The sequence below is a fragment of the Pongo abelii genome, chromosome 13, assembly GCF_028885655.2.
Source record: "Pongo abelii isolate AG06213 chromosome 13, NHGRI_mPonAbe1-v2.0_pri, whole genome shotgun sequence".
Lineage (NCBI taxonomy): Eukaryota > Metazoa > Chordata > Mammalia > Primates > Hominidae > Pongo > Pongo abelii.
Window position 1 is genome coordinate 98,048,193 of NC_071998.2, and position 24,622 is coordinate 98,072,814.

At 40.4% G+C, this 24,622-nt stretch overlaps 1 protein-coding gene across 13 annotated transcripts in view; it reads left to right on the forward strand.

The window, feature by feature from the left end:
- The window catches only part of ZNF462 (zinc finger protein 462), a 157,773-nt gene that overhangs the window by 112,791 nt on the left and 20,360 nt on the right, over positions 1 to 24,622 (forward strand). For 11 of the 13 annotated variants that reach the window (XM_063714339.1, XM_063714341.1, XM_063714336.1 and 8 more), the window contains 3 exons: positions 5,328 to 5,595; positions 7,461 to 7,597; positions 17,502 to 17,725. In XM_063714339.1, the coding sequence (XP_063570409.1) occupies positions 5,328 to 5,595; positions 7,461 to 7,597; positions 17,502 to 17,725 (629 nt within the window). Of the gene's footprint in view, positions 1 to 5,327; positions 5,596 to 7,460; positions 7,598 to 17,501; positions 17,726 to 21,478; positions 21,599 to 24,622 lie in introns of all 13 variants that reach the window. The other 2 variants (XM_063714343.1, XM_063714344.1) reach the window with 1 other exon arrangement.

Below are 24,622 nucleotides of genomic sequence, written 5' to 3' on the forward strand. Positions count from 1 at the left end.
AAAGTGAGTTGCTTGAGGTCAAGGCTTAAGTCTTACTGTCCCAGAACAGGGTCTCCTATTTACTTAAATGCTCAGTAAATATTTGCTGAATGAATGGGTGTAATTGAATCATTTGCCCCTTGGCCACCTCTAAAATTTGCTTGCCTAAAATTCCTTGTCTTTTATTTTTTCTTGGTACTTGATTCACACTGACCAACAAGCCTGTCTTCCAAGTCTGCACAAAAATCTAGCTCAAATATAATTAAATGTAGTTGCTGCCACCAAGGTACTTCTGCTCCCTTTCACCTTCACTCATATTCTCTATGCAGGGCTGCAGAAAATTGAGAATTGATCCTCTGGTATGGCTTCCTCTTTGTATCACTTAGAGCATGCAAGAGGGCTGTCCTCTGCGGCTCCTACAATTTGCTGCCCAGTTGACTCTTATTCTTCCTTCTGTCTTCCTTAAACTTAACAATAGCTGAACTCTCCTGTTACTGTTCATTTGTTCTCTTTGCCTCTTTTATTCCTTCAATCAGTGGAGTAAGTTTGCTAGACATGGAGAGGCCTATATTTTCATAAGTCAACTGCTCAGCTGTCTCCCCTAATAAATACGAGTTTCTAGAAGGCATCTCTCATGTCTTCTTTGACTTTGGATCCCCAGAGCCAGCACATGACCTGGCACTAGCACAATGTTAACTAAATGTTGTGGAATCGGAACTGTGAATACTCAAGAAAGTCTCATTCTCTTGGGCTTACAGTCCATTTATTTGTCATTTGCCTTTATAAAGTCAAATTTCTTGTGATTGTCTCTATGCTAAGTTTTGGAGAAAAAAAGGAAAAAAACAAAACAACTCAAACTGTTATTCTGGAGAGCTGGAATTAGCAAAAAAAATTTCCAATTTCTCCAGGAACATGAAAAATGAGAGGGTTAGGACATCCCATTTAGAATTCAGCCCTTACCTGGTTTGAAATCCTGAGCTGTTCAAGAGCCACGAAAAAGCACCCATCTCTCATTTGCATTTGTGTATCTTTCTTTTCCCAGCCAAACCCCACTTGAGGAATGTTAGAGCGCTATTATTTGAGGACAATTTATCAAGCATCTAACTAAAGCATGACATTTAGACAGATAGGTTTCCAGTTCTGGGTATTTGCAGGGCTTATCTTCACAACATGCTTCTAGAAATGTCTCCTGTGTGGTCCCTTATTTTGTTTATATAAGCATTTTGAAATTTCGGATATTCTTTCTCTTTTCCTTGAGTCTTACTTTATTTTTTTTCATAATGCTTCAAAATGTTAGTGTTTTCTTCCCTATTCATTTTAATGTTATTTTCTATCTATTCTGTTATCATTTGCATCTGTTCTAATGTTATTTTCTTAACTATTTCAACCTTTCTATCACTTTTTCTCTTTCCTCTCTACTATGTGTTTATTGCTGAAGCAACGTTCATGTTCTTTTTGGCTCCTCTGATTTGTATCACAGAACCCTAGAGGTCACCTTTGAGAACAGATGCCTAAGACACAGGACTCAGACTTTATAATCAGACAGGTCTTTGTTCAAATCCTACCTCTGCTTCTTCGTGTCTATGTGACCTGTCATCCTCAGCTTCAGCTACCTCACTGGTAAAATTGAGATGTAAACCCAATTAGACCACACACCATAGTTCTGAGAATTAATTGCTGGCTTCTGAATAAATTCTAAATCTTATAGGCACTGTGACCATCATTGCTAAAATTCTAATTTGATCCTGATTTTAATTCATTTCATATGATAGCTTACAAACTGGAGAACTCCATATAACTTAATTAAATTTATTTTATAACTACAATTATACATTATAATTTCATTTCTAAAACTTTGCATATAATTAAAGTCACAAGTCAGAGAATAAAACTCTTTTCTCAGACTGTTTGTGTCAGGGTTGGTTGGTTGGTTGGTTGGGAATGTATGGTGATGCTAAGCCATGACCTGCTTTTAAAGGTGGACCACCTTAGTCTTTGCTATTGGTTCTATTGTGGATACCACTGGCCATACAGGTGTGAAAGATGTAACTTGTGTGAGCCGCAGTTGGGTGCAGAACTTCCCACTGAATTCACATCCATGTGATTCAGCTGTTGTATTTCCCCATGACCAGAAGTCTGACTCTCCCAACACAGGGATATTTTTAACCTTTCTTTCCTTAAGCTCAAAATGAAAGAAAATAGTCTTAATGATGATTTTTAACTTATGTGACATGCCCTTCGCAGCTAACAATCTGTTTGCCTTTCTAACCTGGGCACAGAACGACCTCCTTCCTGCTCTTCAGGCCATGCTTCATGAACAAACAGGAATTTTATGTAGCTTAGCAAGTGGGCTTTTTAAAGATCGGTGGAATGATACACACTCATGTCTTTATCACGTTAGTGCCCAAAGTGCTAAAATCCTACATTATTCACAAATTCCACGTGAGCGAGAGCGAAATTGAGAATGTTGGCAGCAGAAAGGAAAGTAAAGCCCTAAGAAAATCCAAAAAGTTGTAACCTGGGCATTATTAAAAATGTATCCTAAATGATGGGATTTGCTTATTTTTGTCAATAAACCTGTCCATCTGATTTTAACCAGGAGGAAAAAAAAAATTTATGACATGGACGCATTAGCTGTTCCTTTTGCACTGCCATTTGAGAAGAGCAATGAGCCTCTGTTTCTTGGAATGCTTTTCCCGTGACTTCTTGCATTTTTATTTCTTCAGGTTTTCCATACTGTATAAATACCAGAGTTAAAATATAGAATATGTTTTTTGAGATGGATGAAATAATATGCAGTAGGCCCTAGAGACAAGATAAAAATGTGTTAACTAAAAGAGATTGGGGTCCTTGGAGGGGGTCTGCCTGACAGATCAGTGCATGTGTTGAGTTGGTGGTGGATGGAAGGTCTGGGAGTGCATTCATCTGGCTTATCATCTGGCTAGGAGCCGTTAATTTCTTTATAGTTTTGCTAGAAAGGGACTGAAGATGTCAGGTACCTGGTATCTGAGATGACTACCAGCATCCGTACTAATCTGGGAGATCCAGGGATGTGTCTTGTTACGGAGGGGGACTGTGACTCCTTTAAGACCTAGACCATCACTTGGGAGATTTGTTTTGGTCTCTGGGTGGATTTGTGGATGGTAGACAGACCATAGGCCAGCAGGACCTGGCTTTGGCCTTGTTGGTTATAGAATTTCTATTCTGCAGAGCTAAGAGTGCAAACTAGGACTAACATTACCAAGAGGACAGAAGCTATCTGGGGATCCTGGCTGGCAGTGCTCAACTTACAGCTCAAGCCTATGATAACAAGAGAGGTGGAGTGTGTTTTGTGCTTCATTGTGCGTGTGTTTCAAGCAGAAACTAGACTTGAGGGCTTAAATAGAAAACATCTCAAACAATCCATGAAATGGTAAACAAACCTGCTATTGAATGAGAAGAATGAGAAGTTGACAATTGCATTATTGTGATCCAGAGTGGGTTCATCAGCTAGGGTAGAGGAATAAAGAAAAAGGAGATAAAAGAACTGGGTAAAATGAATTCAGTTGTCATTCCTTTCTTCCTTTGTCTTCCATTTACACCTGGTAATGAACCTATGGAGGCTTGGAGACATTGTTCAGGTTTCCTTTTGTTTTATTTTTTGTGTGTGTGGCAGGTTTGTTTACAATTTCCAAAGGGGTTTTTCTCAATCTTGAGGAATATGAATTGAGGAGGCGGGGAGGAGAACAAGAAGGGGAAGATATTTGAGTGTTTTGCAGACAGGCGGTGGCCCAGCAATCAGGGAGGCTGCTCTGCTTTTGTTTTCCTGTTCGAAGAGGCTGACGGGATGGATGGTGCTGATTTCATCAAATACAGGTTTTAGAGAATTCCTCCATGTCCTGCCTTAGGGAATTATGCTTTGGAAAATTAAGTGTCCATCAAATCAGGAGGAGGCTTGTACAGTTTCTATCCCCTTTCCCCCCTGCTTTTTGAAAGGCTTAAGAAAAGAGCCCTTTGTTTTCTTTTCAAGGAAAGTTACACTGAAATTCATCTGTGTGGTATTCATGGACTTCATTTGTGTCATTCATAGGCAGCTGTAGGTTATATAGGACAATGTTTTTGAATTTCTAACCTCCACATTGAAAGCAGCATGTTGGGAAAAGGTTCAAGACCTTTTACTTTTCCTCTCCCCCAACGCCTTTATTTATTTATTTTTACTTTTTTCTCTCTCTCTTTTTTTTAATTCAAAGAAGAAACGCTGAGATTTCCCCTCCTCCCTCCTAGATCAGATTTCTCCACCACATGCCATTGAAGCTTCTCGGGGTTAAGATTTGTGCCTGTCATTTCCGACATTTTCCTCAGAATCGCAAACTTTAAAATACCTTTCAGGGAAACTTGTTTGGAATTTCATTTTAATGGGATTTATGAATAAATCTCCATCTTAATGCTGACTAAGCTTTAAACATCCATTCCAGGAGAACGCTATTGGATTTTTATATTTTAAAATTTAAATCACTTGAGTGTGAAGGCATAAAACATTTTTATACTTGTGTGAGTGCCTTGTGCTTGAGCATTTCTGTTAAAGACTGATTTTTTTTTTTTAATTTGGTTGGCTTGAATAAATCTGGGCTGCAAAGGAGAAGATGTTGCATCATGTCCTTTCCTTTCTCGTGTAGACGCCTGTGTACATTATGCAGGTTTATTTTCTCACCTACAGGGAAGGGTATTCTATGGCAACCTGTTGCCATGCTGCGATTTCCTTTAAAAAAAAAAAAAAAAAAAAAAAAAAGGTTTACTTTCTTCCTATGCTTTGAAACCTTTAACCTCAACATCTTATTTTTAAATGCCATGAGCCCTCAAAGTCAGATTAAAAGAGGTGATAGTTCCTCCCAACATACATTCCCCAAATCTGTGTTGTAGAATGTAAATGAAGATAAAAGATGGAATCATAATCATCCCTTAAAAAAAAAAAAAAGAACTCTCAAAACTAACATTGGTCAAAAGATGCAAACATTCAGTTATAAAATTAATAAGTTCTGGGGATCCAGTGTGCAGCATAATGACTATAATTTATAATACTGTGTGGTGTACTTGAAATTTGCTGGGGTCTTACGTGTGTTCCCTGCACATTACGAATGGTAAATGTGAGGTGATGGATACGTTCATTAAATTGATTGTGGTCATCATTTCACAATAGATACATATATCAAATCATCATCTTGTACACCTTAAGTATAAACAATTTCTGTTTGTCAGTTATACCTTAGTAAAGCTGGAGGGGAAAAAGAAACCTGATGTCAGGGGTTTTCAAGCATCGATCCTCTACTGTGTTCTCTGTGCCCCGTGTCATTTTTCCCATCTCTTCACAGACTCATCATATTCAGAGCCCCCAGATGTTCAGCAGCAGTTGAACCACTATCAGTCAGCTGCCCTGGCAAGGAACAACAGCCGTGTTAGCCCTGTGCCTCTTTCTGGGGCTGCTGCTGGCACTGAGCAGAAAACCGAAGCCGTGCTTCACTGCGAATTCTGTGAATTCTCCTCCGGCTACATCCAGAGCATCAGGCGCCATTACCGGGACAAGCATGGTGGGAAGAAGCTTTTCAAGTGCAAAGACTGCTCCTTTTACACAGGCTTTAAGTAAGTGATGTAATGAACAGCTGTGGAAAACAAGGTGGCCGCCCCTGCTCCACCCCTCACTGCAGGCTTCCCTTATGCTTTCCTACTTGGAGCTTATGGGAGGCCCTGCCCATGTTATGATGTAGGGGTTGGGTCCAGGCTTCATGGAAGGAGGGTAGTTTCAGAAGACTGCTTTGGGATTTGGGAATGGATGAAGAGCTATATGAGAACAAATGAGTTTTAAAATTGGAGCAAATGGGCTCTCAAGTAGTGTAAGATTGAAGCAAATGATTTCCTCCCATGCTTGGAGTGGTGTTTCCCTTCAGAGAACTGTCTCCTCTCCTTTTTTTAGCTTTGGAAAAAAAAGTATGTTCTTGGAAGCAAAGACAAAGTCAAGAGAAAACATCCGGCAGTAGTGTCTTCCCTGCTCCCCTGATAGAAAATTCTTTAATTCTTAGGATCGTAGTATTGAAAGACACATAGAGAATCAAGACCCTGGCACTTCCAACACTACACTTGAGCAATCTTAGAGAGATTGTTCCAGTCTAGAAAAAGAGAATCCATAGTCACCCTTGCCCCTGTGGATGACAGAATTGATGGACTCAATTATTAAGAATGGAATGCTTCCTATGATGTAATCTAAACTTCTGCAATTGAATCTCATGCTGTGAGATAGTGTTTAGGTTAGTGGTTACAGGTGTAGAGTGTGGAGCCTGACTGCCTGGGTGATTCTGGACAAGTCACTAAGACACTCTCTGTGTCCCTATTTTCTTACCTATAAAATAAAGATAATAATAGTACCTACATCATAGGGCTCTTGTGAGCAATAAATGAACCAGTGTATCTTGAAGTACTTAGAATAGTGCCTGGCACAAAGCAAACACTAATAAGTATAATAATATCATAGATAGAAAGCTATTATAATAATACGGCATTAGATATCATAGATAAAAAGCTATTATTTTCTGTTCCTATTGTAATCAGGATCTGAGCCTTAGACTACTTCAATACATGCTTCACACCGAGAGGCTGTGGAAATTAGGCTTCATGTACAAAGAAAAGGAAGAACTGGAAGAAGAAGTCTCTTTCCCACCAGCGTCGTAGTAGCTGGGATTTGATGGAACATGTGTTCTATCTCTATTAATTTGCTCCAGTTACTTTTCAGATAAATACATGTGTGATTTGGTGCTGAGAGAAGGCTAGAGGACCCCAGAGGGCAAGGGCCGACAGACAGGCAGACACTTTCTCCAGAGAGCAGCACTCGGGTTCACAAGAAAGGGTCCCTGCCCATTAAAGTCTTGGCTTTATCGATTTTAATGAGACATTTAAGGCTTTGCAAATTTTGAAGATTTGAAAAGGATGGAGGAAGAGGCAGCAATACCATTCCACCTTTAAGCTGGTACAACACCACTTAGTTTACCTAATCATCAATCATGATGATTGACTTCCTGGACAACTTGTCCTCCCCCCCCTTACCTGTGAAGAATTATACAGGCAGTTTCTAAGTCAACCTAGCTTTAAAATAGTCTCTCTCCTCCCAAGCATGATGAAAAATAGTTCCTTTTTTGGGATTTTGTTTTCATACTCTTAATAGACAATTTTTAAGAATAAGGTGTTTGGGGAATTTGTTTCTTTTCAGACTAGGCTCTGAACCCAGCCCAGGGCACAGTTTCCAGAAAGAAGTTACTACCATTTGACAGTGTTCAGATTCGGTTGAGTGACCAAGTTTCTGGGTGGTCAACAAACATGATTAACAGATTTTTTTTTTAGCCCCGCAAGCAGGAGAGCCGCACTTGGACATATATAACGGGTTTGCTAGCAGGAAATGTGAAAATGCAATGATCCCTGGTTACACGCATCACCTCTCTTCCCAACCTCTCTCCTAGATCTGCTTTTACTATGCACGTGGAAGCTGGGCACTCAGCGGTTCCTGAGGAGGGCCCCAAAGATCTTCGCTGTCCTCTCTGCCTCTATCACACCAAATACAAGCGCAACATGATTGACCACATCGTGCTGCACCGAGGTAACCTTTCTAACTTGGTTTTCTTGGATGCAGCTGGGGGCAGGCAGCAGAGGTGGCTTTCTAGGGATTCTCTCTCAGAGTGGCAGTAGCACCTGTGCCTTGTTCCTCACCTTATCTTCAGGCAAGAAACCACAGTGATAACCACAGTGACAGCCAACAGGGCAAAAACACCTTCCTGCTGAGAGTATTTCCTCCACCTGGAGGGAGGCAAAGGTGATGGATTCTGCAGTGAACACTTCTGTAGGGCTTCCCAGCAGGGGGATTTGTACATTCTGAAAATTCGGCCACCCACAGCCTTGCACAGACTGCGTAGAAGGAATGAACAAGAAAGAAAATGGGTGGGTGAAAGCAAATGTGAAATGTGAAGAGCTCTATGGCTGTGAGAGAATCTTTCAAGAAGACCAAAATGATTTCCAGAGCAGAACATGGAACTTCCCTTGAAATGGTTGGAGGGAGACAGAATTCTTTAAAATAATGTATATTATACATTCTAATAATAGTCTCTATTATATATTCTAATAATAATTAGAAAATCCATGGGCTTTGGATTTAAATTCTGGTTTTAGAGCCTACTGTGTTTAACCTCTCCATCCATTAAAAGAGATGATTGTACCTATAAGATAATGGGTAAAGTGTCCAGTGGTTTTTCATAATGGGTGCATAATGACTGTTCCATAAATGTTGGTTCCTGCTGATAAACAGTGATACTTCTTTTAAGTCCACTTCAGTCTTTCTTCGAGTTGCATTTACCCTTGGCCAATTAAAACATTGTTAAACAACAGGCTTCCTCTGCATTGGAAGGAAAAATATGTTATGTAGAACCTGTTTCGTCCTGAAAAGATTCAAGCTACAGGTGGATAGAAAAAGATTACTGGAGTGCTCATTGCCAGTCTTGATTGGTGTTTCTACTGATCTTTCCATCTACTTCATTCTTTCTCTCCATCCCTTCTTTTATCCTCTTCCCTCTTATCTTCATTCCTTTGCCTCTGACCTTAGAAAGCCTTTCAATATTTGTCACATATGCCTCAAAAGCGATGAGTGTCATCTGTTGTCCTGCTGAGATGTCACTCACTCTGAAATGCTGAGTATTTGGGGGCCATTGGCAACACACCTCATATTGCCCCTGAGCCATTGCCTTTGGCCAATACATTTGTGACATACTCACCCATGTCCATGCAAACTCAGTGGAAGGCTGGACATTTAACACGCACAGATTTCCCTCCTCCCCCTTGCACTCTAATGAGACATGAGATCGTTGCTGGCTGGGATGTCCACCTGCAAGCTGGGAGAAGCATCATAGGAACATTTAGGCAGGAATTCTTGGCCCAAGTGGTCCCACCTGGTGTTCTGCCTCAGTCACCTGGCTTCCGGTCCCCCAGCCCATGTGTTGCGGTGGCTCTGTGCCCTATCACAGCTTGGTAAGGGGCCATCAGCAGGGCTGCTGCCGAGCAGACACGGCGAGTCTTCACTTTCTGTGGTTGGTTCCTTTCTTTTCCCATATTGCTGCCTGGCAGGAACAGAGCTTTGATGCCTAACAAGCTCAATGACTTTCCCTCCCTGAGCTGAGAACACAAGAAAGGGGGAAAGCAAAGAGAGATTAAACACTACGACCACAAATACTCCCATAGCGTTCTACCCTCAACAAAGTGCCGCTTACACGCACAGTCACTTCATCTTCCAGCAACATTGTGAAGGATACTATTACTCTATTCCCGTTGTATGCCTGTGAAACTTGAGATTGAGACAAACTACTTTTTTAAATAATTCAATGTACTTATTTGCCATCTACTTCATTTCACAAAGGTTTTAAGATATCTTAAAGACGTGTGTGCCGAACTATAGGTTTAAAAACAAATGAGGAAATTGGGGTAAATGCAAAATAAGAAGAAACTAGTGGAAAGTTCACCTCTAAGTATGAAAAAGCTAGCTGAGAGTTTGGATACCCAGTGGATACCATGAGGTGCCAATGCACTTGTTCACAGTGGGCTGCAGATTTGGCCCTGAGATTCCTTGCCTACCATGGTAGAAAAGAAAACCGCAGAAGCAACCAGATTTCAAGTGCTTGTTAGACTTTTTTGAAATGTTGTTCAGGAAATTTTCAGGAATCCTAGATACTGAAACCTAGAGGAATTTGTCTGGCAGGTTTTCCTGAAGGGCACAGTGTGTGACGTAGTGCATATTGTGCCCACCATAAATACAATAGTAAGTTTTGCAGGGCGCATGAGAGCTGGAATCACTCACTCAAAGTCACCCAACTGGTAAGCAGTCAATCGCAGTCCTTTGATCCCGTGTCTCATCACATTACCTGTCACTGGTTATTTGTGGTCTCTTCTGTTTACTTGTAAGGATCATTTTCAGAGTCCTTATCAAGGTCAGAAAACATCCATCTGAAATGAACATGAGCATTTGAGGATTAATAATAATAATAATAACATTAACAATAATAACAACAATGGTTACTGTTGCCGGTTGCTTGCCTAGCAGGTACTGTACTAAGTGCTTTACAGTATGTCATTCTATAGAATTCTCACAAAACCCTATGTGGTGGATGACTGTTATCCCCCATGATGAGGAAATAAATGGATTCAGAAAGGCTAACAACTTGACGAAGATGAAATGTCTAGTAAGTAATCCAGCTGGGATTTAAACCCAGGCTTGTCTGTCCCACAGCTCTTGCCTTTACCCACCAGACGTCACTCTCTCACCCTGAGAGAGGTAGTGTCACCCTGTTGAGTGTTCTAGTAGCTGTGGCAGCTGGGTTCAAAGACAGAATTATCAGAGGAGGTCAGAGGGGAGTCCATGGATCCACAGGCAGCGGAGTGCCTCAGGACAGCCGTGTATACCATCTGTGTCCCGGCCTGGCTTTGGTGTCCATCTCTACTCAAAATGGCAGCTCAGTAGGAAGCTGACCTTGACAAGTCGAGAGACAGAGCTGCATGTCTGCCTTGCAATTTTGAGTTGGGGCTGATCGCAAAGTAACAAGATGTGGCTCCTTCTGCACCTGTCCTCTTGCTGCTCTATCCATGACATCCTTGGTCTCTCAGGTCCACAGCACAAGATCTTTCTGAGGTCTTGGTTAAGTAAAGTATGTGAGATGAAAAGCAAGAAAACCAACTTCTGAACTGGCCCAGAGACAGAGCTACTGCTGGCAGAAATAGTTTCCATTGCTTTTTGTCTGTATAAATTGATATATGTAAGTAGGGAGAGAATCTACTTTGCTCATGGGAAATCTGAATATGAGCTAATCAGGGATCTATGTTGGCCACAGCAAAAGAGAGTATGATGTTTACTCATGTGTTCAGCAGATGTTCATTATTTGCTTGTTACGTGCCACACTATGCTTGGTTCTTTGGGCAAAATGGGGAACATAAGACCCAGTACCCACTCTCCTCAGAGATGAGCATGTGCGTAGTATAGACAAGACAGTGAGTGATGGGTATCTAGATTTATTTCTGTTTGTAGTAGAGAGGGGTGGCTTTCAAACTGAGCCATGATAACATTTCAACAGGCAGAGAAGACTTAAGGCAGGGCATATTAGTTTGCAAGGACTGTTGTAACAAGTGACCACCAACTGTGTAGATTAAAACAATAGAAATGTATTCTCTCACAGTTCTGGAAGCTAGAACTCTGAAATCAAGGTGTTGGCAGAGCTGTGTTTCCTCTGAAGGCACAAGAGAAGGATCCTTGTTAGCCTCTTCCTAGCTTCTGACGGCTCCCAGCGTTCCTTGACACTACTTGGCTTATAGCTGCATCACTCTCATCTTTGTCTCCATCTTCATATGGCCTTTTTCTCTATGTGTATCTCTTTGTGTCCTCTTTTCTTCTTATAAGAACACTAGTCATTGGGTTTAGGGCACACCCTAATCTAGTGTGGCCTTAACTGATTGCCATCTGCAAAGAACCTATGTCCCAATAAAGTCTGGGGTTCCAGGTAGACTTGAGTTTATGGGAGACACTCTTCAACCCACTACACGAGGGAAAAGACAATTTAATAAACCACTGAGGTCAGTGGAAGCAAGACATGTTTGCAGAATGTTATTAGACATTTCCGGGGTCCTGAAGAGAATAGGAAGCACACCAGAGAAGTATGTTCTGGCCAAAGCATGAAGCGCCTGGATACTAATATAGAAGTTGGAACTTTAGTCAGTAGACAGATGGGAAGCCAGGACAAATTCTGATCAGGTTACTGATGAGACACTTATTGAATACTAATTTAGCAAAGGTTGAAGCAAAGGATTGGTAGACCCATCTCATTCAGGAACTTTGAACTTAGATCAGATCAACATTTGGTGAGATTGACCATGATTTGATGAGTTTAACTAGGGAAAAATTAAGCCCCGAACTTCTGTTTTAAGGATGAAGTCAGTGGTAGGACTTTTGGTAGGTTTTCATTCATGCAACAAATATTTATTGAACACCCAGTATATGCCAGCATTATTTTGTTTTTGGCTTTTTGAAGGAGATTTTTTATTATTTTTATGTGCAGAAAACTGAACAGTATACATTTAACCCAGTTTAGTGGCAAGTTTTTTAGCTTCTGCCTTTTACAGCTTGGCAACACAAGCCACAGATTTTGGACCAAGGACCTTGCCCCCTCAGTGATGTGGGATCTCATCATATCTGTCATTGTAATTGGTCCTGATGGCTTCTACCAGCTTAGCCAAAGCGCCTTTGTCTTCCAAGTTAACATGTGTGAAGGCAAGAGTAGTGCAGATCTCCCTGTGGACTAGATACCCCAATTTGGCCATCCCCTTGATAATACAATAGGGGACTCCCTTCTTAGGACTCAGGGCAAGCAGGAAGACAGCCAGCTCCATGGGATCCACATCATGTGCAGTCACCATCGGCTGAGCTTTCTTGTTCTCTACCGAGGTGGTAAGAGTATTAACTCCTGCTGGAAGGACAGGTGGCCTCTTCGTGGGAACATTCCCTTTGCTGGCTTCCCTTTGCTGGCAGCTTTCTTCTCAATGGAGTCCAACAATCTTCTTCTCTTGCTTTGTCTCTAGCCAGCTTAGGCAGTTGAGTAGCTGTTAGGGGTCCAAGTCATGGGTGAACTGGTTAATCACAGGAGTCATTTTGAGCTGCTTACAGGGTAGCCCTTTACTACTATAGCCAGAAGTAGTGGGAATATTTGACAAAGGGACTAAGGTCCCTTTGGGGCTAGAGGTCAACATTCTTAAGCCTTTTCTTGAACAGGCGATTCACCACCCTCTTGGCCTCCTTCTTTTTCATGACAGCAGGAGCCAAGGCCATGTTCTTCCCCTTGGCCTTTTTTTCTTTTGGCATCTTGGGCAGCTGGAGGAGACAGCTCTAGCATTGTTTTAAGCTGTAGAGATACAGCCATGAAGAGTCAGGCAAGGTTTCTGCACTGAAGGAATTTGAACTTGAATGAGAAGAGAGACTAAAAAACAGGTGAATAAATAGTTTTACGAGGGTATTCCTATTGAGTTGATCACCATTGGAAGCACAATGTTTCATGCTTAACTTTGCCCATATGTATGTATCTTGCACATCCATAGTGAGCCTTAAAAACTGGCCACAGATTTTAGGGATGAAACACAGTTTTGCCAAATATTTAGATTGTAATTTTGGAACCATGTAATCACTGCTATGGGTCTTTAATTGGCATATTAACTTAAAGTTTCTGTTTCCTAATACATAGACAAATGCTGAATTTAACTGAACCTTGCAAGTGGGAGCCTTGGGAACAGAAGTAATCTCCCCTAATTTATCTGATCAGTGTCATTTTTCTTGAGAATAAAGTCTACAGTGAGATTGCCAACCATTAATTTTATTCAGTGAAATTACATGTTTCCTTTCAACTTCTCCAAATACCTTTGCCTGATAGAATTAGAGGTACCATTTCCAGTTCCTTCTAGCTTGAGAATGGCAGCCTGGCTAACATCAAAACCTCATACCAGGAACTGTTTTGCTTGTGTTTATGTTTGTCTATTTATGGCTATGTTTTGGGATGATTGATATAAAAATAATGTTATTTTCTTCATAGCTTTCTCTAATACTCAGACTTTGTCACTTCTTTGCTTTGGTGCAAAGAGGGACTCAGTCCTCTAGAGTGGCAATTTGCACACAAAGTTTTGGTGGAGTGAAGAACTTCCAATCTCATTGCTTCGTGTAGACTCGGCATGTTCTGGGAAGGAAACCCACCTATGTTGTGGTGTGCCTTTCAGGAAGGATTTTTGCTAGTTGAATCTGGGCTCTGCAGTGGTGTGGTTTCTCGCCAATTTGAGCAGAAGTGAACCCTCTGTATTGCAGCTGTGCAGAATTTTCCACTGACCTCCATGGAGGCTTGAAAGCATGCTATTCTCAGCTCTTGTTGCACCTTAGTACACATGTGCTTCAATGTGACATTACTCTCCGGCCCAACCTCTTCGGTTTTATGTCCTGCTGCAGCACCAAGCATCTTTTGAGTAGGAGGAGATGAGAGACACAATCCATCTTGTAGTTGAACTGGTGAAGTCATAATATTTTTGCAGCCAGTGCTAGAAGCTGAGTCACAATGAGTGTGATTCAGGCCTTGAGTTTTCACCCAAGGTAATTTTGAGAGGTGTGAAGTCAAAAAGACCCACAGTTGTCACTGCCCCCATAGAAAAAGCCCTGAGCACTGAGCTTCTGTAACCAAGGCAGAGCCCAGTCTATACCTGGAACCATTCCAGTTTTTAACTTTTATGTCTTTCATTTGCCTCAAGAATGAATGACCTCATTCAGAAAACACTGTCAGTCATTTGCCCACCTTTTAAAGTCTGTCTTTTTTTATTTTTATCTTGGTCATGTTAACCATGTTTTTAGAAAGGGGAAAAAACTAACTTTTTTCTAAAATTAATATCTCAGTAAAAACTCACATTAAGAGATTTGGTAGACTGGCAATGTCTTAGTTTGAAATGGGAAGTTCTAGATTTCAGATTAAGTTCAGCAGGGATTTGACCCTTTCCTCAAATGTAGAAGGTGCTTGAAAGACATTCAGATATAAAGGGTTACCTTAGAAATCTGTAGCTTTTGCATTTTTTAAATATTATGAATGAAAGGCTTCTAAGCACACACATATAGACTGGAGAGTTCTTATCAGGGGTGCAAGAGGAGGGCCCTGGCAGAGATCAGAAGACCTGTGTTCCCAGGTCACAACTTTGTGCTGAACTAGAGGTGTGACTTTGAGGAAGTAGCTTAGTTGATCAGTTCTCAGTTTCCACATCAACAAACTGAAGAAAATAGAACTGACTTTGCAGGGTGTTATGAGAATAAAAAGTTATGTCAAGGGCGGAACACCTAACGGTGCTTGAACCATAGTGAGCACTTAATAGACTGCAGTGGTGTTCACATGAATAATTACTTGAACTTCAGGGTATTATTCTGACTGTTCATGACTTTGTGTAAAATTCACTTGGACACACAGTGAAATTGGAAACTGCAAAGAAAACCAACCTAAGTGGTAGAGGAATTGAAAAGGAGGCTCGTAAAAAAGTTTGAAAGAACTGATTATTAATTGTGGAGAAGTGAAGACTGGAGAGTCACTGAATGACTATCTTCGAGGCGTGTGGGACATCATTATATGAAAAATGATACCGGGCTGTTCTTCATCGCCGCAGAGGTCAACAGAACCAAGGCAGGCAGTACAGGGCAAAGCTGAAGAATGAAAGTAGAAACAGTAGAGATGATAACATATAAATGAGGAACAAAAACGTAGAGAGAGCAAGGGGGATGCAGTTCCAAGGAAGATGCCAGTAAAGTTCATGTCAACACTTCCTATGAACTCCTAAGGTCTAAAGGCATATCCCCAGCATGGGGGCAGTTCCCCCTGGTTCAGCCTGCATGCCCCATGTCTTGCTGTTGACACTAGCTTGTTCATGGGTTCTGTCCATGAGTGCCTTACCCAGCGTAGCTGCAGTTAATGCCTGGCACTTTGCTTAGAGCAGTGATTCTCAACTGAGGTCAGTTTTGCCTCCCTCGAGTGTGTTAGTCTGCAGGCATTTTTGGTTGTCACAGCTGGAGAGAAGGGGATGCTTTTGACACCTCGTGGGTAGAGGCCACAGTTACTGCTAAACATCCTACAATGCACAGGCTGGCCCCCCACAACAAGGAATTATCCTGTCCCAAAATTTCAGTAACGCTACTTGTTAGAAACCTTGAGTTACAAGAATAGAATATCCTAGCATGAGCTCCTTAAGATTTACTAGTTTATGCCAAAGCATTTTTTTTCTCCGTTTACACCAAACCATACAACTGAATGGTTAGAGGACTTAAACAGTTGCTATTCTAAAAAAAATGTGTGGATTACATTATAATCATGTGTTTCTTAGCTGTCTGCTATACTTGGGTTTAAAAATATTTATATTTCTAAATAAGCAACTGATTCTTTGTATAGGGAAAATAACATGCATTAGAGCTCCAGGGAGTATGTTGCAGATACCACCTTCCACGCTTCCTCTGCCCAGCATTTTGCTGGCCGATTAATCGCTGCATTCAAGGACTCCCAAGGCAGTGACTGCCCTACAATCAGAGTGTTGTGGTTGAGACTAAGGCATGACATTGGGTGGGGAAAATTCCCTAGGGCCTGCACACTGGCCAGCAACAAAGGGAGGACTCTAAAGAGTGAGTCGCATCGGTGCACAACGTACTGATGCCCTGGAAACATTGCTATTCAGTGACTCTGGGAATAAATCATGCTTTCTTGACTTAATAATACATTGCTGTTTCTAAATAATATAAGTATATGTTGTGTGCGTCCATTTGTAAACTTTCTGAGTCTTCTGAAATCCAGACACAGCATGAAAACACATGCTATATTTGATTCTTGCATAAATAGCACAGATTTTAATTTTATCCCAGTTATGGATATCTGGCGTGTGCGCTGATACTCTGGGCAGACTGGTGTGAAATTTAATTTGAGCAGTTAAACACAAGGGTGAGAGAGTGCAAAATAAACAAGCACACGCATTTCCAGCCCTACAGCATTTGGTCTGTTAACGGGAAAAGCACCCAAATCCTCTCTTTCTTTTATTTTTTCCCTCTGACAATCAGATTACAGACTGTCTAAAAAGGCACAAATCCTCCCTGTCTCCTGCGCAACCCCACCTCCCCTGATTGTTGCCTGCAGTCATTTCATTTGTGAGCTCTTCATAGTTGGAGTTTTAGTGAATGAAAGTGTACAGGTTTGCTTTCAGACTTGATATTAGATGAGAAATCCCCTTAGTTTCAAAAGGAGGGAAGAGTCTCTTTGAGAATACCTTAGAAGGGGAAATGAGAATGGAATTGGAAATAGTGAGGAATAATAGATTTACAGTTAAGCAGACCTGGTTTCACATCTCTGCTTTGCCAACTGCAATGTCTATGACCTGTGGAGAGTTACTTAAAGACTCTGTTGCCCATTTGTACTTATTTGTAAAAATGAGAGTAACTCCAGCCTCATAAAGTTGCTGATAGAAGGGTACCAGCACATAGGTGCCTGGTGAATGTCAGTTTCTTTCCCCATTAAAGACATCTGTAAGTCCAGCCTCAGTTACACTTGCTGAGGAAGGAAGGCATGCAAATGGTTGTTGTCAGTAATCGTTAATGTTGGTAAAAATTGCAGCTACTTCCATTCCTCCCCCTTGCCTTAATCACCTCCATTCAGGAATTAGCAAGCACCTACTAGCCCGCCCCACCTCTATTTATAGGTCATTCTGGGTATTAAGTACACAAAGAGCTTTTGGTCTTAAAAACACCCACTCATTCCTGAGGAATATGTTGTTTGGGGGTTAGGGGAGGGGCAGTGTGCATGTGTGTCAGTTCAAGGAACCAGATCCATGAGGAGCAGCAAGATTGGGTGAGTTTCTTCTTATAGTCCAAAGAAAGAACTTCTGCTTTGCCATCAGTAAAAATTCCCATCTTTCCATTCAATTTGTTTCCACAGAAGAGCGTGTTGTCCCCATTGAAGTTTGCCGGTCCAAACTGTCCAAATACTTGCAGGGAGTAGTTTTCCGCTGTGATAAGTGTACCTTCACCTGCTCCAGTGATGAGAGCCTCCAGCAACATATAGAAAAGCACAATGAACTGAAACCTTACAAATGCCAGCTCTGCTACTATGAGACCAAGCACACGGAGGAACTGGACAGCCACCTTCGGGATGAGCATAAGGTACTTACCAGGACTTCCTGCTCCCGCCTCAGCACACTTGTGGGGAGGGTCCAAGGGGGAGACACCACTGCATTTAGTCACGCCCACTGTGTACCAGATGGAGATGTGAACTCAAAGAGCTTTTAAAGTGAGGTCTAGTTTCTTCTATTAGAAACATAAGGTCATTTTTAAAAATTGCGAAACACAGGTTGGGTAGAAGGGAAATCACCCATAATTCTACCACACTAGTCCAAATGCTGAACATTTCTGGTCTGTTCTCTAGACCCACTTTCATTTGTTTTACGTAATTGTGATTATACTATACATAAAACATGATACCTTGCATTTTTTAAAGCTTATTCTAAAAGAAGTATTTTGCTATGTTATTTGAAATGTTAATACATTTTAAATCACAAGGTTTGGCAGTTTCTATAAAGGACCAGAGAGTAAATATTTTAGCCTTTGCAGGCCTAAAATGTAGTCTTTGTGGCAATTAAGAAAGCAGCCATGCTGGAGTTCAAGACCAGCTTGGGCAACATGGCGAAACCCCATCTCTACAAAAAATACAAAAGATTAGCCAGGCATGGTGGTGTGCACCTGTGGTCCCAACTACTTGGGAGGCTGAGGAGGGAGGATCACTTGAGCCTGGGAGGTGGAGGTTGCAGTGAGGTGAGATAGCACCACTGCACTGGAGCGTGGGCGACAGAGTGAGACCCCGTCTCAAAAAAAGAAAGAAAGCAACCGTAGACAATACATAAATGAGCCAACACGGCTACGTTCCAGTAAAAGTTTATTTACGAAAACAGGCAACAGGCTGTGGGCCCACAGTTGCCAACCCCTATTCTGATAGCATTACCTCTGTGTTTCTCAGTCGTGTAGGTGGTTTCCAATATTTTGCTAACTACAAAGATTTGTCAAGTCATTACCCAGTATGTCTGAACATTATAAGGATTGTAAAATATATGTTTTGGGAGGAAGGAGACTCGAGAATGAATACATTAGTACAGGACATAAAATAGAGGATTTGTGAAAAAAAATTCTCTTCCAGAGGTTTGCCGATCAGAGGGTAGAAATCACACAGGACGACTTCCTCACTCTGCACAGGGCTCATCTGGCATCTCATGAACTGAGATGATCATTTCTGGTTTTGTGTGTTGCCCAGAGTACAGGAGGAGCTATAATTAGCATTTGTTTAATGACAAGAGCCTATCAAAATGCTTTTTAATTAGCCAGCAAGTCCAAAATATCTACTGAGTATTTACTGAAGGCACAAGGAGAAGCACTTTTGATATTGTTTGCTTTTTCCTTGCTCTGTATCCTCATGAGTGGAAATATGGTCCTTCTTTTCTGGCTTTACAAACCCACATTATAAAGAATTTAGTCTGAATCATCTGCACCCACGGGTTAGAATTGTTCTGTGGGGTGTTGAGAGAGGAGGCTGAGCTTTGTCACCTGTCCACAATGGACCAGTTTAATGGTAACTTCTCTGCTTTGGAATGCACTTATTTTCCAACGTGTCTGCCCGAGAAAATGAAGCAAAGAGGAAAAGCCTGAATTCCTTTTCAAACTTCCTGGGCATTTCTTCCCCAAACTTAACGGTAAATTACTCATCTTTTTCAAACCAAGCTTTCTATAATTATTCACATGTATCTTATTTACGTAACTACCTCAGACCTTTTTATTATGGTGTTTAAGCCTCCAGGCTGATATTTTCAGACAGAACAAATCAGAAAGAAGATTCTTCTCTAGTTGTTGCACGGTAGCTTGTAAATCACTGAGGAAATCCAGAAAATGTTAGAAACCATAGAACCGGAGGGTTCCTCAGCAGTGGGCAGAAGGCTGAGGCTTTGAGGTATGGATCATGGAAATGAGTTGCTCAGGAACATAGGGCCCAATTAAGAGCTTTTGAACCAAAAAGATGTGGGTTTTAATCTTGTCTCCACCATTTACTGTGCATACTTCAACAAGTTACTTAAATTTCTGGGTCTGTTTTCCAATTCGTAAATGGGAATTGTTCACCTTTCTCAGAAGTTTTGTAAGATTAAATGAAGTCCTGTATTTCCCCCACTTTGAGACCCAATACATTCCTTAGAGTATTTGTTAATTGAATTGTGTTCAAATATAATAATAGATGTACCTATCATAATGGCAGCTGTGTTCCCAAAGACCTAAAACATATTACAAAATCTCTAATTATACTTCGCATCTTAGACACAGTCTTTTTTTAAAATTATTTTTCCATTGAGTATTGGGATACAAGTGGTATTTGGTTACATGAGTAATTTCTTTAGTGGTGATTTGTGAGATTTTGGTGCACCCATCACCCCAGCAGTATACACTGCACCCTATTTGTAGTCTTTTATCTCTTGCCCCTCTCCCACCCTTCTTCCCAAGTCCCCAAAGTCCATTGTATTATTCTTAGGCTTTTTCGTCCTGATAGCTTAGCTCCCACATATCAGTGAGAACATACCATGTTTGGTTTTCCATCCCTGAGTTACTTCACTGAGAATACTAGTCTCCAGTTTCATCCAGGTCGCTGCACATGCCATTAATACATTCCTTTTTATGGCTGAGTAGTATTCTATCATGTAGATAGATAGATAGATAGATAGATAGATAGATAGATAGATATCACAGTTTCTTTATCCACTTGTTGACTGATGGGCATTTGGGTTGGTTCCATGATTTTGCAATTGTGAATTGTGCTGCTATAAACATGCATGTGCAAGTATTTTTCGAATAATGACTTCTCCTCTGGGTAGATACCCAGTAGTGGAATTGGTGGATCAAATGGTAGTTCTACTTTTAGTTCTTTAAGGAATCACCACACTGTTTTCCATAGTGGCTGTACTAGTTTATATCCCACCAGCAGTGTAGAAGTGTTCCCTCTTCATTGCATCCATGCCCATATCTACTGGGTTTTTTAAAATTTTTTTATTATGGCCATTTTTGCAGAAGTAAGGTGCTATTGCATTGTGGTTTCGATTTGCATTTCCCTGATCATTAGTGATGCTGAGCATTTTTTCACATGTCTGTTGGCCATTTGTATCTCTTCTTTTGAGAACTGTCTATTTATGTCCTTAGCCCACTTTTTCATGAGATTGTTTGTTTTTTTCTTACTGATTTGTTTGATTTCATTGTAGATTCTGATATTAGTCCTTTGTCAGTTGTATAGATTGTGAAGATTTTCTCCCACTCTGTGGGCTGTCTGTTTACTCTGCTAACTATTCTTTCTGTGGTGCAAAAGCTCTTTAGTTTAATTAAGTCCCAACTATTTATCTTTGTATTTATTGCATTTGCTTTTGGGTTCTTGGTCATGAAGTCCTTGCCTAAGCCAGTGTCTAGAAGGGTTTTTCTAATATTATCTTCTAGAATTTTTATAGTTTCAGGTCTTAGATTTAAGTCCTTAATCCATCTTGAGTTGATTTTTGTATAAAGTGAGAGATGAGGATCCAGTTTCATTCTCCTACATGTGGCTAGCCAATTATCCCAGCACCATTTGTTGAAAAGGGTGTCCTTTCCCCACTTCATGTTTTGTTTGCTTTGCCAAAGATCAATTGGCTATAAGTATTTGGGTATATTTCTGGGTTCTCTATTCTGCCATTGGTATATATGCCTATTTTTATAGCAGTACTATGCTGTTTTGGTGAGAAACAGCATAGTACAGTTTGAAATCAGATAGTGTGATTGTAGTAGTCTGTTTTCACACTACTGATAAAGACGTACCTGAGACTGGGCAATTTACAAAAGAAAGAGGTTTAATTGGACTTATAGTTCCAGGTGGCTGGGGAAGCCTCACAATCATGGCGGAAGGCAAGGAGGAGAAAGTCCCGTTTTACATGGATGGCGACAGGCAAAAAGAGAAGGAGGAGGACACAAAAGCGGAAACCCCTGGTAAACCATTAGATCTCATGAGACTTATTCACTACCACGAGAACAGTATGGGGGAAACTGCCCCCACGATTCAATTATCTCCCACCAGACCCCTCCCACAATACATGGGAATTATGGGAGTATAATTCAAGATGAGATTTGGGTGGGGACACAGAGCTGAACCATATCAGTGATGTCTCCAGAGTTATTATTTTTGCTTAGTCTTGCTTTAGCTGTCTGGGCTCTTTTTTGGTTCCATTTGAACTTTAGAATTGTTTTTTCTAATTCTGTGAAGAATGATGGTGGTATTTTGATGCAGATTGCATTAAATTTGTAGATTGTTTTTGGCAGTACGGTCATTTTCACAATGTTGATTCTACCCATCCATGAGCATGGGCTGTGTTTCCATTTGTTTGTGTCGTCTATGATTTCTTTCAGCAGTGTTTTGTAGTTTTCCTTGTAGAGGTCTTTTGCTTCCTCTGTTAGGTATATTCCTAAGTACTTTATTTTTTTGCGGCTATTTTAAAAGGGGTTGAGTTCTTGATTTGATTCTCCACTGGTCGCTGTTGATGTATAGAAGAGCTACTGATTTGTGTACATTAATCTTGTATCTGGAAACTTTGCTGAATTCCTTCATCAGTTCTGGAGGAGTCCTTAGGGTTTTTGAAGTAAATGATCATATCATCAGCAAACAATGATGGTTTGACTCCCTCTTTACAAATTTTGGATAACCCTTATTTCTTTCTCTTGTCAATTGTTTTGGCAAGGACTTCCAGTACTATGTTGAAGAGGAGTGGTGAGAGTGGGCATCCTTGTCTTGTTCCAGTTCTCAGAGGGACAGCTTTCAACTTTTCCCCATTCAGTGTTATGCTGGCTGTGGGTTTGTCATAAGTGGCTTTTATTACATTAAGGTATGTCCTTTGTATGCCAATTTTGCTGGGAGTTTTAATCATAAAGCAATCCTGGATATTGTCCAATGCTTTTTCTGCATCTATTGAGATGATCATGTGATTTTTGTTTTAAATGCTGTTTATGTGGTGTATCACATTTATTGACTCATGTATGTTAAACCATCCCTGCATCCCTGGTATGAAACCCACTTGATCATGGTGGATTATCTTTTTGATATGTTGTTGAATTTGGTTAGCTAGTATTTTGTTAAGGATTTTAGTGTCAGTGTTCATGAGGGGTATCGGTCTGTAGTTTTCTTTTTTAGTTAGTCCTTTGCTGGTTTTGGTACTAGGGTGATGCTGGCTTCCCAGAATGAATTAGGGAGGGTTCCCTCTTTCTCTATCTTGTGGGATAGTGTCAAAAGGAATGCTACCAATCCTTTGAGTACCAATTCTGGTAGAATTCTGCTGTGAATACATCTGGTCCTGGACTTTTTTTTGTTAGTAATTTTTAAATTACCATTTCAATCTCGCTACTTGTTATTGGTCTTTTCAGGGTATCTAATTCGTCCTGATTTAGGCTAGGAGGGTTGTATTTTTCCAGGAATTTATCCATCTCTGCTAGGTTTTCTAGTTTATGTGCATAAAGGTGTTCATAGTAGCCTTGAATGATCTTTTGTATTTCTGTGGTGTCAGTTGTAATATCTGCCATTTCATTTCTTAATGAGGTTATTTGGATTTTCTCTCTTTTTTTCTTGGTTAATCTTGCTAATGGTCTATCAATTTTATTTATCTTTTCAAAGAACCGCTCTTGTTTCATTTATCTTTTGTATTGTTTTTTGTTTGCTTGTTTCAATTTCATTTAGTTCTGCTCTGATCTTGGTTATTTCCTTTCTTCTGCTGGGTTTGGGTTTGGTTTGTTCTTGTTTCTCTAGTTTCTGAGGTGTGACATTAGAATGTCAGTTTGTGCTCTTTCAGTCTTTTTGATGTAGGTATTTAGGGCTATGAACTTTCTTCTTAACACTGCCTTTGCTGTATCCCAGAGGTTTTGATAGGTGATGTCATTATTGCCGTTTGATTCGAAGAATTTTTTAATTTTCATCTTGATATCATTTTTGACCCAATGCTCATTCAGGAGCTGGTTATTTAATTTCCGTGTATTTGCATAGTTTTGAAGGTTCCTTTTTAGAGTTGATTTCCGGTTTTATTCCACTCTGGTCTGAGAGACTGCTTGATACAATTTCAATTTTCTTAATTTATTGAGGCTCGTTCTATGGCTCGTCATAGTCTACCTTGGAGAAAGTTTCCTGCACTGTTGAATAGAATGTGTATTCTGTGGTTGTTGGATGGAATGTTCTGTATGTATCTGTTAAGCCCATTTTTTCCAAGGTATAGTTTAAATCCATTGTGCTTTTGTTGACTTTCTGTCTTGATGACCTGTCTAGTGCTGTTAGTGGAGTATTGAAGTCCCCCACTATTATTGTATTGCTGTCTGTCTCATTTCTTAGTTTAGACAGTCTTTAATGTAATATTTTCACTATGCCATATTATGTTCTTTAATTTTTTTCTCTTCCTCATGGTTGACCAGCTTATTAAGTCCAATGAGCACCTAATTGAGGCTAAAGAATTGCGACTTTCAGCATGCCTAATGATTCTCATGTTTGTCTCAATTGTTAGGTTTATGAGACTGATGCTTGTTACTGAGATAGCAGTACCTTTTTTCTCATTTTCTAATCTTTTTTCCCTACATGATGAGTACAAAATGCAATTTGAATTTTTGAAATAATTCTCCAAACACTGTTTTGTAAGTAAAGATGGCAGTGCTATTGAAACTGAATTTTGGCTGACAGCCAGTAGAATTACGTGCTGGCTAAAAATGGTCATTTGTTAGGGGGAAAGATATACAAACACCTGATTTCAGGGTTCATGAGAGAGGAATAGGGGTGTCAGTGTACAATGTACTAAACAGAATTATGCTGACAATTCAAATATAAAAGTCAAGGACCATAAGGCTAAAACAAGAAATTAAAGGCATGAGAATTGGAAAGGAAGAAACACAACTTTTTATTTATAGACAATTTGATTTTTATTGGTAGAAAATCTACAGAATCTACAAAAAAAAAAAAAGCTACTAGAACATGAATGAGCTTAGCAA